This window comes from Zootoca vivipara, chromosome 1 (assembly GCF_965207765.1).
Source record: "Zootoca vivipara chromosome 1, rZooViv2.hap1.1, whole genome shotgun sequence".
Taxonomy (NCBI): domain Eukaryota; kingdom Metazoa; phylum Chordata; class Lepidosauria; order Squamata; family Lacertidae; genus Zootoca; species Zootoca vivipara.
Genome location: NC_142582.1, coordinates 68,660,526 through 68,674,591, shown reverse-complemented (window position 1 = coordinate 68,674,591; position 14,066 = coordinate 68,660,526). Strand labels below are relative to the sequence as shown.

The 14,066-nt window shown below is 40.8% G+C and overlaps 1 protein-coding gene across 1 annotated transcript in view; it reads right to left on the bottom strand.

The window, feature by feature from the left end:
- Positions 1–924: 924 nt before the first annotated feature.
- The window catches only part of MICAL2 (microtubule associated monooxygenase, calponin and LIM domain containing 2), a 147,776-nt gene continuing 134,634 nt past the window's right edge, over positions 925–14,066 (bottom strand). Inside the window, exons 32-36 of the mRNA XM_088667510.1 lie at positions 11,365–11,457; positions 10,117–10,210; positions 7,460–7,559; positions 5,440–5,510; positions 925–4,038 (exon numbers count right to left, since the gene is read on the bottom strand). Coding sequence (XP_088523636.1) covers positions 5,474–5,510; positions 7,460–7,559; positions 10,117–10,210; positions 11,365–11,457 — 324 coding nt within the window. The 3' untranslated portion in view covers positions 925–4,038; positions 5,440–5,473. The remainder of the gene's footprint in view (positions 4,039–5,439; positions 5,511–7,459; positions 7,560–10,116; positions 10,211–11,364; positions 11,458–14,066) is intronic.

The window sequence follows — 14,066 nt, the reverse complement described above, 5'->3', positions numbered from 1 at the left end:
CCAAAAGGGGAAATGGGTAGGCCTTGGTTGAGTTAAAGAAGCTTTTTGATATTGGTCACTGGGCTTGGTAATTAATAACTTTTCCATAACTTCCCTTAAACCATGCTGTAAACTGTGGTTTTGTGAAGGTGAAAATTCTGAATTAGAAGTCCTTGTAGAAACATATTCCCAGGATACCTTGAAAAAAAGTCTCAGTGACCTGGTTTAAATATATAGGGTGATATCCAACTAACTCAGGCATCCCCAAACTTCGGCCCTCCAGATGTTTTGGACTACAATTCCCATCATCTCTAACCACTGGTCCTGTTAGCTAGGGATCATGGGAGTTGTAGGCCAAAACATCTGGAGGGCCGCAGTTTGGGGATGCCTGAACTAACTGGTTCCATCAGGACAAGGATTTCTGCTTGCACAGCAGAGCTATCCCCCTCTTTGTTGTTTAGTCGTGTCCGACTCTTCGTGACCCCATGGACCATAGCACGCCAGGCACTCCGGTCTTCCACTGCCTCCCACAGTTTGGTCAAACTCATGTTCGTAGCTTCGAGAACACTGTCCAACCATCTCGTCCTCTGTCGTCTCCTTCTCCTAGTGCCCTCAATCTTTCCCAACATCAGGGTCTTTTCCAAGGATTCTTCTCTTCTCATGAGGTGGCCAAAGTATTGGAGCCTCAGCTTCACAATCTGTCCTTCCAGTGAGCACTCAGGGCTGATTTCCTTCAGAATGGATAGGTTTGATCTTCTTGCAGTCCATGGGACTCTCAAGAGTCTCCTCCAGCACCATAATAATCCCCCTCTACCCTCCCATAAATATTCTGGGAGTTTCCAGAATATATATATATATATATGCAGACCAGTAAGGTTTAGAATGGTGTCAGAATAGTGTTATCACATGTGATAGTTGACAGGAGCATATATAGAAAACTTTGAATGGGACTTGAACTAATTAGCTTTAATTCTTCAAAAAAAAAGTTCCATACACTTTGTTTTACAGTAAACAAAAATTGCATTTCAGATTGTAGTGCTTCATGCCTCAATAAAAGTACAAAGTAGAACAACAGATCCCTGATGGATATAGAAAGTCCATTTACAGGACTGGGACATGGACAGTGTGTTTAAAACATAATTATGCATCGTATCTTAACATCAGAATGGCTAAATAGGCACACTGGGTGAGACAAAAATTCCTTTTACTTACAACCTCATGGTTCTCATTAAAATGTTCACCAGATAATTACTCAAAATGCTTTCTCTCTATGATGAGTCTTGAAAATTTTTAACACAGTAATTGGTCTGGATGTCGCTATTAGACAAACAGCATCTACACAGGTTGAGCATACAAATCTTGCCTGGAGGGCTTTGTACTTTTTGCACAGGTATAATAAACCCAAAATCCAGGCTGAGGAGAGTATTTCCATTTGGGAGCTGCATTACAGAATATTCTGAATTCATTAACTCAGGGACTAACTAAATTATAGAAATGTTTGTGGGCCCTGACATTTAAAAGAAAAACTGTTGGAAAACAATGTGGAGTAGAGAAGTTTCACGCTGCTTCTCTCTAAATTACTTTCTAATGTCAGCTTTCCCCAGGGTTGGTTCCCAATGTTTGCTCTTTTAGGGGCAAAAGTGAAGTGGAATTATGAAATTGAATTTGAGAAGCAGTAGGCAGGGAAATGATGAATGTGTCATTGAATCTACTCCAATTCTCCTACCCCATTTTTAAGGGCTCTGTTTCAGATTTGACTCCTCCAGTAAAAAAGGGTTTTGAGCAAAAACTCGGTAATTCTGGTGTTCATGTGCAGGGTTTTTTTGTTTTTTAATTTAGGTGCCAGGCCTTTCTGCAACTGAATAGTCACCTGTAATTCCATTAAATATTTCCAATAATTCAACATTTTGTGACAGAAAAGTTTATGGTTCAGAAGCTTTAAGCAGCTTTGGTTAAAAATGAATCTGGGTTGTACTTAAAGCATTGTGCCATGTCAGCAGTAAGTTTTTAAATAATCCAAATAAGACATTTAAGTACATTTGAACACTAAATGGAGAATAGCTTATATTACAATAATGATGAGCAACTCACAGTACACACACATTATCTATCAAGTGCAAATGATAAATTCAGATACTGTACATCTCTTTTTAAAAAAGGAACTGGTATCATTCCGCCTTATAGAGTAAAAGCGGCTTTGACAAAACATTATTCATGATTTGAATTTCAGTTACTGACCAAAGCAGAAGAGTAAACCCCCAACAATAATATGTTTACAAATTATAATTTTATGTAAACACCACACAATGCAATAAATACATAAATACTGAAGAGACCCTATCCTTTTTTTCCTACCACCTTCCAAGACATTTCTATATTCTGTATTTTTTAAATAGTTTTCCTCTTTCTATCATCTCCTCTTGCAGCTGTGAGAAGAATAAAAGCTTTCACTTTAAAAGAAAAGGCAGTTCTAACATTACATATGAACTCAGCAGACTGTCCTAGGTTCTAGTGAAAAATAAATCTGGCTCAAACCATGGTTTGATACCCTGGTTTGTTAACTATATTTGGTTATGACAAACCACAGTTCCCCGAGTTCATATGTAATGGGAAACCACAGTTTGTTCTAAAGTAAAATAAATGTTAATTCTTGCCCTTTTGCACCGAAGGGAGAGTGTTTAATGGCAGGGCCTTAAATAAGCTACATTTTATAAAATTAAGTTATGCATTGTAACAGAATCCACTTTACTCTTAGTCTTTCAATCAGGTTCTAGAGTTTCACTCTCTTCACACTTTTATGTGCACGCTGTGTGTAGGCTATTGTCCAGCCAACAGAAATAGCATTTAAGCACCACTTACATAGCTAAGTCATAGTTTAGTCTTTCCAGTTAGAATTAAAAAAAAAAAACAGAAATAATCCCTGAGTTCTGGACACATTTTTGTGTTGAGGCCCATACTGAATTTTCCTACAAGTTTTAAAAATCAGCTATGACAAACAGTATTCAAATAAAGCGATAAACGTAATGCGAGGCATCTTTTTTTTACTTTTACACAAAACTAAAGATCACAAAGTGGTACAATTCATGGTGTGAAAGCACTGTGTAAAATTCACTGCAATTCTGTATATATTACTGCCAGTGTATTCCATCACCATCTTTGGTTACAAGCTGTAGAAGTTTCACTTGATCCCTCTACATTTTCTTTGGGATGATCCCTTTGATAACTCAGCAGCACAAATTGCAAATATTTACCACTGTGCAGTATTAACTCTTATTTAGTAGACACAGTCCCTTTTATTCCGTACACACATCTTGTGAATTATATTGCTTTAAAAAATGCACTAACACTTTTTCTGCTGCTTACAATGTACACATATAATCTGTAATTTAAAGAATATCTTCTTCCACTACAAGAAATGGTGTTTGAGGTTAATGTGTTGCTCTGCGGGTGATGCTTGTTTTAAAAATTGTAACATCTTTGTGACGTATTGTGAAGTAAAGCATGCAGAAGGAACAATCACAAATACAGACAGGTGAATGGAAAATGATACAGTATTTTGGTTTTGCTTTCAGCTAAATCAATACTGTGATTTTCAAGAACACTCAGAATTTAAATTCCAGGAAGTGAAAAACAATAAACCCTTTGAGCATCAGTTTCCACAATGGATGCATGTCAGATAAGACAGGCATAGAACTCATTTACTCATTTTGCATATGTTGATGTGAATGAAGAGCTATGTTTAGAACATGTAGGGAGAACGTTCTTCTCATGGCGGTCATAGCATGCAGGGCTTTCCTCTTCAATAACACTTTAAACTTGATCTTGCAGTGCTGGTGGTCACTATACTGGGAAGGAAAAGATTTGCCAGTGTATACAACATTCAGAACTTGTATTCCCTGTCTAAAACTCCCCAAGTGCTGCTTTTCATCGTTTTCCACCACTGGTCACAACTCTCCCAAATCCACTTCTGTCAGGTGGGGTGTGGCTGCAGCTGGATGGTTGCATGGGCTGGCAAGGTGGGCGATGAATTTGGCCACTCCCAGCATTCTGTCCTGGAACCTTAGGGTGAAGAATATGTAATAAATCAGTAGGTAAATAAAGAAAAATCACCTGAGGCAATTGCCTCATTTTGCTAAATGATAGAGGTGGCCCTGCTGGGATTCAAATACAGTCATACCTCATGTTGCATCCGCTGCAGGTTGCTTTTTCCAAGTTACGAACGCGGCGGACCTGGAAGTGTTTACTTCTGGGTTTCGCTGCATGCACAGAAGTATTATGCGCGCTTCGTGCATGCACAGAAGCGCTCTATTGCGCTTTCACGCATGCGCAAAAGCACAGCTCGGGTTGCAGACTTTTTGGGGTGCAAACGGCACTCCAAAACAGAGGTACCACTGTAGCAGCATTCAACATACTCAAGGCCTGCCTTGGTAAGGAGATGTGTTTGTTTGTTTGTTTGTTTATGTTAATCTTTTCTATTCAGAGTCTCCAATGATATATCACAAACTGCTTTAGAAGTTGCTTTGGTCTCAAAAGAAATTTTCTTTGTATGGGGTGGTGGAATGTGTTCCGCTACTTTTACAGTTCTTTGAAGCTGGCAAGAACATATGTCAGTCTGTTAAGAATAAATAAAATTTGAACTAAAGAGAATGAATCTTATATTCATTTATTACTCCAGCTTCATATTGTATATGCAAATTAGCATTCAAATCCCCCCCAACCTTGCACATAATGTAATGTGAGAATGACCAAATAGGGCCTGTTTATTATTCCCTTTCCTCCAGTGCACAGATCCTGTGTTCTCATCCTGACGAAAAGTTCTTAACCTGAGGTACTACTTCTGGGTTAGTGGAGTCTGTAACCCAAAGTGTTTGTAACCTGAGGTACCACTGTAATAAAATTCATCATCATCATCATCTCCTCTATGAGAGTTCTTAGGTTGTGTGTGGATGTGTTTTAAATGTATGCGGTGTGCGCAGCCTTAGAGTTTGACTCTGCAGCATTCATATAAGATTGTGCCTGTAAACCAGAGGTGACTGTATCCTCCAAACCTCTATTGTAATTATTTGGTGGCAGAAGAGCCCCTCCTTTCTGCTGTTCCCTTGTCCTTCTCTGCTCCATCAGATACTCTTAAATCCATCCGCTTATTATTATTATTTTAAAAAATACAGTCCAGTAGTTGCACTCTTGTGGTTTGTTTATTTTTCAGCAGGACCCGAATACAACTTTCAAACTGCTTTCTAAATTTAGGGGAATTTAGAAAAAGAAATCCCCTTCCTGAACTTCAATAGTTAGAAATGAATCAAATAACTCTGTCTATCATAGGGATTGTACATGGCATGTCTGTCTAACATGCACAAACATTCTTAAGGGACCTGTGCATCTAAAACCCAATTGACTCAGTAGGCAAATATATCTTGCAACTTTCTCTTGCAGTGCAGTTAGCTTCAGTACTTTGCTTACCATCAAGGTCATTTCCCCCTTCTCTCTTCTCCAGTTAATTCTGATGGTCCTCAGATTCCAGCTCTTTGGCTCTGGGCACAAGAATAACAGAGGCTCAGCTATGAGAACCAATCAGTCTTTAACATTAATATTATCGAACAGCAGGTATCAAAGCATTTGCCCTTTTCAGCAAGATTAAGAGCTGGGCAAACTAGGTCCATGTGGTCAAGTGCCTTTCCATTCTCTTCTGAATCACTACCACCACCGAAATATAAATATCAGACCAATGGCAGGAAAGGTAACAATCTACGACTGAAAGTAAAAGGCTGCTCCACACACTATGTAGGGGAGCATAGGAAATCACCCTACTCTTGAGTCAGGCCAATTGATCTATCCAGCTCAGTACGGTATTGTCTGCACTGACCGGCAGTGGCTTTCCAGGGTTTTAGGCAGGAGACATTCCCAGCCCTACTTGGAAATGCCAAAGATTGAATCAGTGACCATTCGCACGCAAAGCAGCTGCTCTCAGTGCTGAGCTAAGGCCCTTCCCTAGGGTCAGTGCAGTGTTTGAAAGTAGTTAATCAGCTCAGAAGCTTACTGATTAACCTTGGGCCAGTCTCCACCTCTCAGCCTAATTGCGGGATTGTTGTGAAGAGAAAATGAGATGGTCCTATATATATCCTGGAGGAAGGGTGGGATAAAAATGTAAAATAAATATGTACAAATGTATTGTCCACTGCCAAGGGAGAGGTTCGTGTCATTGTCCCACCACCAGGGAGAGGACATTGGGTGCTGACGCAAGCTAGGACCTTCTCTGTGGTGGCATGCCCTGAATTCAAATCCCTTTTTCCAAGAGGCGTGCATGGCACCAAAACTTATTAGAATTGCAGCTCTAGTATAGGAGCCACCTATTTTGCTCAGGCATGTATGTATGGGCATAGCCAGGGGGTCAGCTGCCCCCTCTTAAATCAAGTAAATAAATAAGAAAACTTAAGTAAAAGTAGAAATTGTAGAAAGATTTTTGACAGAGGTTTCTGAGCACTTGGGGGGGGGGTCAAAATAAGGTACAGTATATTCCTGCGTATAAGACTTTAACCCAGGAAAATCTTTTCAAAAGTCGGGAGTCGTCTTATACGCCGGGTCGTTTTATTAATACGGCGAGTATATCCCAAACTCTATATTTTAACTGGAAAAGTTGGGGGTCGTCTTATACGCCCAGTCGTCTTATATGCCGGAATATATGGTAATTTAAAACAACTGTTGTTGACACATTTCATTCTTCCAATTCTGCTAGACAGAGCCAGACAGAGGATAATGGCAGGTGGGTGTCCTGTCCCCTCCCAACATAAATCCTGGCTACGTCCATGCATATATGACTAGTTAAATATAGTTAATTTTTAACAGTTATAATTGAATTTGCTGCTAATTATCTATTAATGCTGTTGGCTGTTTTATTAGTTGTTTCTTTCTTTTACTTAATTTTATTTTATTTTGGGTTTTAATATTGTTGTTACGTGCCCTGAGTATTCTGTGAAGCGTGGGATATAAAGAAACAGTTACTGAGCAGTGAAACTGTTTTCCCCATGCTCAAAATGATACATCTGTGACAAATTGTGAATGGTGTGTGTGCGCAGATGGGAGTCTTTTCCCCCCCTCCAAGGTGGTAATCTGGCACTTTTACCAATTTCCAGAAGATGAAGTGCCTAAAAGCCCATAAGGATTCATCACAGGAAAACATATTCTCCATTGGTAACAGTTCTTTAGCTTAACAGTAAATATATGTTTAAAACCAATCGTAGCTTTTGTGCTCATTTATTGTAAAACACTTCCACCTGCAAATGCCAATAATGTAAGAAGGAGCAGTGCTCTATCTCTGTACTTTAATGGTGATATGCTATGCAAGGCATAATGCAGCAATTTAGTTCAATAATGGGCATCTGCATGCATCAGGAAGAAAATCCTCTGCCTCGAACAAGCGAATATTCTCTCCCCATCTCTGATATTTTCGCCACTAATGGCAAACAGTGAGTTTCTTACTTACATGATCAGCAGTTCAGATTCATAGCGCATTAATTTATTCTTCTCCAATACCAGCTCAAACCATTCATGTAACAGCTGAGTTTCATCTTGTGTGCTTGAATCTGTTTAAGATATTAAAAAAATAAATTTGCAATATCTGGTTTTCCTCCCCATGGTAGCACTGCCATGTCCCCCAAAAATCACATTCTGCAGAGACCGATTAAAGAAAATATCAGATGGATTACACAAGCACCAAACACTACAATGAAAAATTGCTGAACTATCAGCTAAAATATGTAACCAAAAAATGGTTAATGCAGTAGGGAGTAGACCCACAGACTGGGAAATACCACAAAATGTCAGGAGCAGTCTTGGAGCAGTTGATACGATAGTACTTCTGAAGCTCGGTGGGCATGGACCTAAACCACTGCCCAGATGTTTGGAAGGCAAACATAATAATGATAAATAAAAGAAAAATGAAACAAGCTTAGGGACAGATCATCCTCATCCTCAACCTAGTCTGTTTTCCAGTAAGAGTCCCCATTAGTCATAGGACTGAGATTACTTCTGATTCTTCTAATGCATGAATTGTTGCTGCCCTAATTGTGAGATCCTCAAAGCTTCATTTTGCTCATCAGCCTTTGGAGCACTTTGTTTTGCCCTGACACATGTTCTCTTCTTATTCAGTCCAGTAGCTAATGAATAAACTCCCACCAACAAAAGAGCCTTTCATTCCACACTCTCGCAATTATTAGAGGGGAGATGCATTAATGTCACGGAAGACTAGTGTTTGCAGGCCTGTCTCTAAATTCAGTTATTCAGAACCTTTTGCAGCTCGATAGTATTGCTTAACTGTGATGATTTTCTAATTACCGTAATAATGCCTATTAAATCGCTTGAACTCCATAAGCACAGCCCTGCTTAAATACAGCTTAACCTAATAAGGGCTGGTCATTCATTAAGCAATAATGCACATTATTTTTAAAAGAGTGAGTGAATGGCAATGTAACAGCTGGAACTGCCCATTTGACAACATAAATATAAATAAACAACCCCACAAAATTAATAGGGTTCCTGAGTGGTTTGCAGAACCTATGAAAAAATTGTGCACGGGAGACTTACAGATGAGGAATAATCACAAACTCTGCCCCAAAACAGCTCCCTCTGTAGTTGCCTACCAATCAGTATAAATAGGAGGGGGCCCAACCTTAATAAAAGGAATTAAATTATTCCGGATCAGGAAAGGAAATGGGAGCTTCAGTTTCTCCACACACACCAAGTAGGTGCGAGCATGATATTTCTGAAGCAAAGTAATTGATTGTTTACTATTGAGCCCTAGTGGACATTGAGATATTTAATGTTGATCTGAATGTGATGCTATCTGCATGCAGTTACTCCATCCCTCGCCATGTGGCCCCTCTTTGTAGCAAGCAGTTTCTTTCCCCCCTGTCCACACACACCAGTCATGGCTGGTGTCCATTGGGGCTGGTAGGGCAGAAGGCAGGAAGCTCAGCAGTAGGGGAGCAAGATCCAATGAAGGGCAGAGTTCATCCTCTTCTCTGCTGAGTACTACAAGGGCAATACTGAAATACAGGAGGATGAGGATGGCAGCCAGTGTGACTCAACTGGCTGTAAAATCCAGGCAAGTGGACCCAGGCTGAGGGTAGTGGGATAGTGGCTCCATTTGCCCCAATGAACACACACACAAAGCACATGGCAATGACATTTGGTGGACCAGGAGCCTTCAGGTGCCAGGGGTGCCAACTTGAATAAAATATTGGGGAGGGGGCAGGTAAGTCCTGCTGTGCATAACTGATCACATGATGTGGTGCATGCACACCAACTTGGGGGGGGGGTGTCTCAGCCCTGTCAAACATTTTATTGGGGAGTTTCCAAAGGGACCTCAGCCTCTAGGAGTTGGCTCCTATGTCAGGTGCCAATGGCCCAGTGCTCTGTTTTTCTGTTGCCATTACGTGCAAGGAGTAATTGTTGCCCTCGGTTCTCAGGCAAATGCAGATAATTCAGGTGGGGAGAGCAAGGCGGTAGAGAATGTGGCGGGGGGGGGCAATTGCTCCCTCAGGTGTTATTTTGAAGGCTTCATTCAAATGAGAAACCACCAGCACAACACAAATGTTAGCAATGGAACAAAGAGGGTCTGCCTGAACAACAACGAGACAACAAGCAAGCAGAAGGAGTAGAAGAAGAAGAAGAAGAAGAAATGAAGATTCTGTTTCCAGGATTAAATAAAACACTGTAACCAAAATCTGTGCTCTTATACATTTGTTATCATAGATAATGCATGAGTCTTATACGAAGGGCTAACTCACAAAAGAAAATCTGAGCTGAGCACACAGTAAACTGAAATCAAAGAAATTGTCTGAGGATCTCCCTCTTGTGGCCAGGCTGCTCTTGAATGTTAAACATTTAACCTCACTGCAGGCTGAAAATTCAACTCCGCGATCAGGGTCAGTTTGCAGTCACATGCATCAGACTATAGCTTCCAGGGAAAAGTTTTAAGAACAGTTTCCTCAATCCCAGCTCCATATGTTGCCCATCAGATCTATACAAACTGTACAAACAGTCGCAAACTGAATAGAAAGCTAAATTCCATGAAATTTTCAAAACCAGGTGTACAATCACCAGGAAAGCTAGCATATTCTTCAGATATCCTCTGCTTACCTGATTCTCCTCGTAGTTCCCTCTCCAGCTGAACACCATACACCTCCAGAGCTCGCTGCTTCTCCTCCACTTCTTCCAGCAGTCGCTGGATAGCCTGGACAGATTCACACATACGTTTCAAGCAACAAATTTGCCAAAGGAGTACTTAGGAATATAAGAAGCTACCATATTGGTTGGTCTGAGTCAGTGTTTTCTACTCTGATTGGGCATATGAAAGTCACAGGCAGGGACTGTCTGTCCCATCCAAGAACTGGAAATATTGGGACCTTTGTTTCGAAGCTTCAGCATTATTATCATTATTTATTAAATTTGTATGCTGCTCTTCATCTGGTGATACCAGGGCAGTTCACAACATACTGTATCCAAAACGTACTCGGTCACTGAGCTCTAGGAATCACTGCCATTTCCCCTACATCAGGCATCCCCAAACTGTGGCCCCTCCAGATGTTTTGGCCTACAACTCCCATGATCCCTAGCTAACAGGACCAGTGGTCGGGGAAGATGGGAATTGTAGTCCAAAACATCTGGAGGGCTGAAGTTTGGGGATGCCTGCCCTACATTTTCTTAATCACCTAACAAATATTCCTTTTAAATACAGGCAAGCGGATTTATCTGAATGGCTCTGGCATATGAACATAATGCCAGGGAGAAAAAGGAATGGCAGGAAAGGATTTGGGATCTTATAAATACACCTGCATTGTCCCACACTGGCAGCATTATCAGATTCCACCCTGCACAAGTGTTTTTGGGGTACTATATATGTAGCTATGATAGTTGGTAAACTTCTACTCAGTCTGGGAAATACAACATGCTCATCCGCCACATCAGCTCAAGAGAGACAGGGGCTGCATATTAGAAAATCACAGTTTCCAATACTTAAAAGAATATGTGGCTGTAACCACCATGAGTTATACAAAGACCATAGATGACTGTCTGCAGGCACACGAAGGGAAATGGGAGTCAGAGAGGACTGTGGACTGTGTATCAGCTTCAGGCAATGGTATTTTGGTTTCTCCTACAAGGTCTTAAATTACCAACCAGCCACCACAAAATGCATTTGGTTTGGCTGCCAGTTTTATGCAGTGCTTCTTATTTGTAAAAAATAAAATAAAAATGAGGTGCCAGTACTCATATGTTGATAAAAATGCCACAGGTGCCAAAACAAAATGACTGCAATGAGCAGTAAATACACTACACCAGTGAGTACCTTCACAAAAAATGGTTCTAGTGAAAGGAACTCCTAATGACCTGTGCTTTATGGAGCCTTTTTAGTTCCTCTTGTTTAACCAGTTGCTTTGTTTCCTTTTCCAACTTTCTGTTTCTTCTCAGAGTTCTTTTTGTCTACAAAAAGGAGAGAGAGGTAATCAATACTTTGTACTTAGCCACAGCTTTTCATAGACTTTTCTTTTAATGTGGATGTTAAGTAGTTTTTGACTGTGTTGGCCAGGCACATTCTGAGCCATTTGTCCTCGTCAATAGGGACCTTGCTGCAATCTTAGCTAGGCATTAGCATTTTCTGTCAATAATGATCCATCAATGAAGATGAAACTGCACATCTATAAGGCCAAGACAAATTATCTTGGTGACTAAAAAGTAACTCTAGGGAGTGCAAAGTTGCCACTCAAATCTTGACCTACTTGCTATATCTGCAAAAAATGCTAATAATTCAGTCCATTGTGGAAGAAGAGAAGCATATATTCTGATGAGAAAAGCAGTCAGGATTCAGATGACAGTTTGGCCTACTGGGTTTATGAGATGACAGCATGGAGACTCTCACCAAGAACGAGATGTAGATAGAGCAACGAGATGTAGAAACATGTGAAACAGTAGATAAGAGCATGAAGAGCTTTAAAAACTGAAGGTCAAAGACTATTTGCAATTTAATAACTAGACTGCTTATAACTTTATAGAGTTTTCCAAACCACACAGAGGGCCAACAGAGGCATGATTGTGCCAAACATGTTTCTTTTCATGTATCTATCCCTTTACATATTGTTGCACACTATCTCTATATCTGAGTGTTGTGAGATTCCACGGATCCAGGCACTTACCCAGGGTTTGTGTGTCCTTCATGAATTAGGCACAGCAGAGACTGTGGTGTCTTTATGATATATGGTGTTATATACAACCTGCATCTAGATGGAGGGATTGCAGAACATTCACATCCTGTGAGGGTCTGGCTTCCGCCTTAAGGACAGCATTGGATTCAAAGGACAGCAACAAGCCATCTTCTGTGTCTCTTAGTTCTAGCCCGTTATCCCCAGTTCATATAGAGTTCTGCCTCTCTTTCTCCTTCTTGCTGCTAATTGACTCCAAGGACCTCTCCAAAGCCTACATCATTCAAAGCTGAAACCATAAACCTAGACCAGGCATAGGCAAACTTGGCCCTCCAGATGTTTTGAGACTACAATTCCCATCATCTCTGACCACTGGTCCTGTTAGCTAGGGATCATGGGAGTTGTAGTCCCAAAACATCTGGAGGGCCGAGTTTGCCTATGCCTGACCTAGCCTTTGTATCTGCCCATTAGCACCCAGCAAAGAAGCACGCAGCCTACTCCCCTTTGCCTGGAAGTCTTGCCCTCTGGTGGTTTCCTTCATAGGCCATGACTGGCCTTTGTCCCCTGCTAATAATCTATCCAGCTAGCTGTGAGTTGGCTTGGCTCATTAGCATATCTAAACTTGGCAATGTTTAATCAAAGCTTGATTAAATATAACTTTTACTAAATCTAGGAATTATGGGGAGAATCTGGCCCTCAGGAATTTAGGGGAATCTGGCCTCCCACAAGCCCATAAGAATATATAAAACAAAGTTCTCTCTCCTGGCTTCTTTTCCCCTTCAGGGTTCCAAAATTGTCTCTTGGCATTTTTAAACATAAGGCAAGCCTGCTGGATCAGGCCAATGGCCTATCTAGTTCAGCATCCTGTTCCCACTGTTGCCCGTGGGAAGACTGCAAGCTGGACATGAGTGCACACTGCCCACCTGCAGCTCCCAGCATATGCCACTGACAGTGGAGGTAGAACACAGCAATTATACACATATTTGTGTAGGAGTTGCTTGGAAATGGAGTGGAAAAGGTGGGAGACAAACCAGCTGGTAGAAGATTGCCATAGATAGAACACCACTGCAAATATCAGCAAGAACAAGAAGTGCAGAATGACATGACACGCCTGGCTCCAAACTCAGCCCAGTTAGCATCACCAGCAAAGAACTTGTTCTCAAAGGCGCTGTTCTCCAGTGGCACAGTTGAAACACTGTGCTGCCAGGGCCTATCTTTGCAGAAATGCATCTTCTTATACTTCTTGTACTAGTATCAGTTACAGTATGTGTAGCATACTCATCACTTTGGCATCATTTTCATTTATTTTCTAGTAAAAGATATCCAAAAAAAGAAAAAAATGCAACAGTATCTACGAAATCACACAGAAGCAATCCTCTTTACATCACTTGATTTATACTACTTTTTGACTTGATTAGAGCATCAATACCAGCTGGGGGACCATGCAGTTTTATCTGGCTTACGGTAATTATTTTCCAGCCTAGAGCAATAAGGAAGATTACTGGCTTTAACTCTTCCAATCTATGTTTGGTTAATTTTATTCTCCTGCTTGTTACTCCAATAAACATGTCCTTGCCACATGGACCAATATACACGTTAAAGCCACATTACTGAAACTATTAGTATATTAAGCTTGGGACCAGTTTACTTGAAGGATTGCCTAGCCTCATACGTACCTCCTCAATCACGACAATCTGCAGAATATTCGCGTTTGCAAGTGCCATGTAATGTTCATTTCTCATTTATAAGAAACTAGTTTTTTTAGTGTGGCAGCAACCATGCTCTGAACTCCTGGCTATATTATCACCAGACAGGCACCCTCACTGTACTGTTTTAGATGCCCACTAAAAACTTACCATACTTCGTTTTGGCAAGCCTACCCAGGCAAGTAAT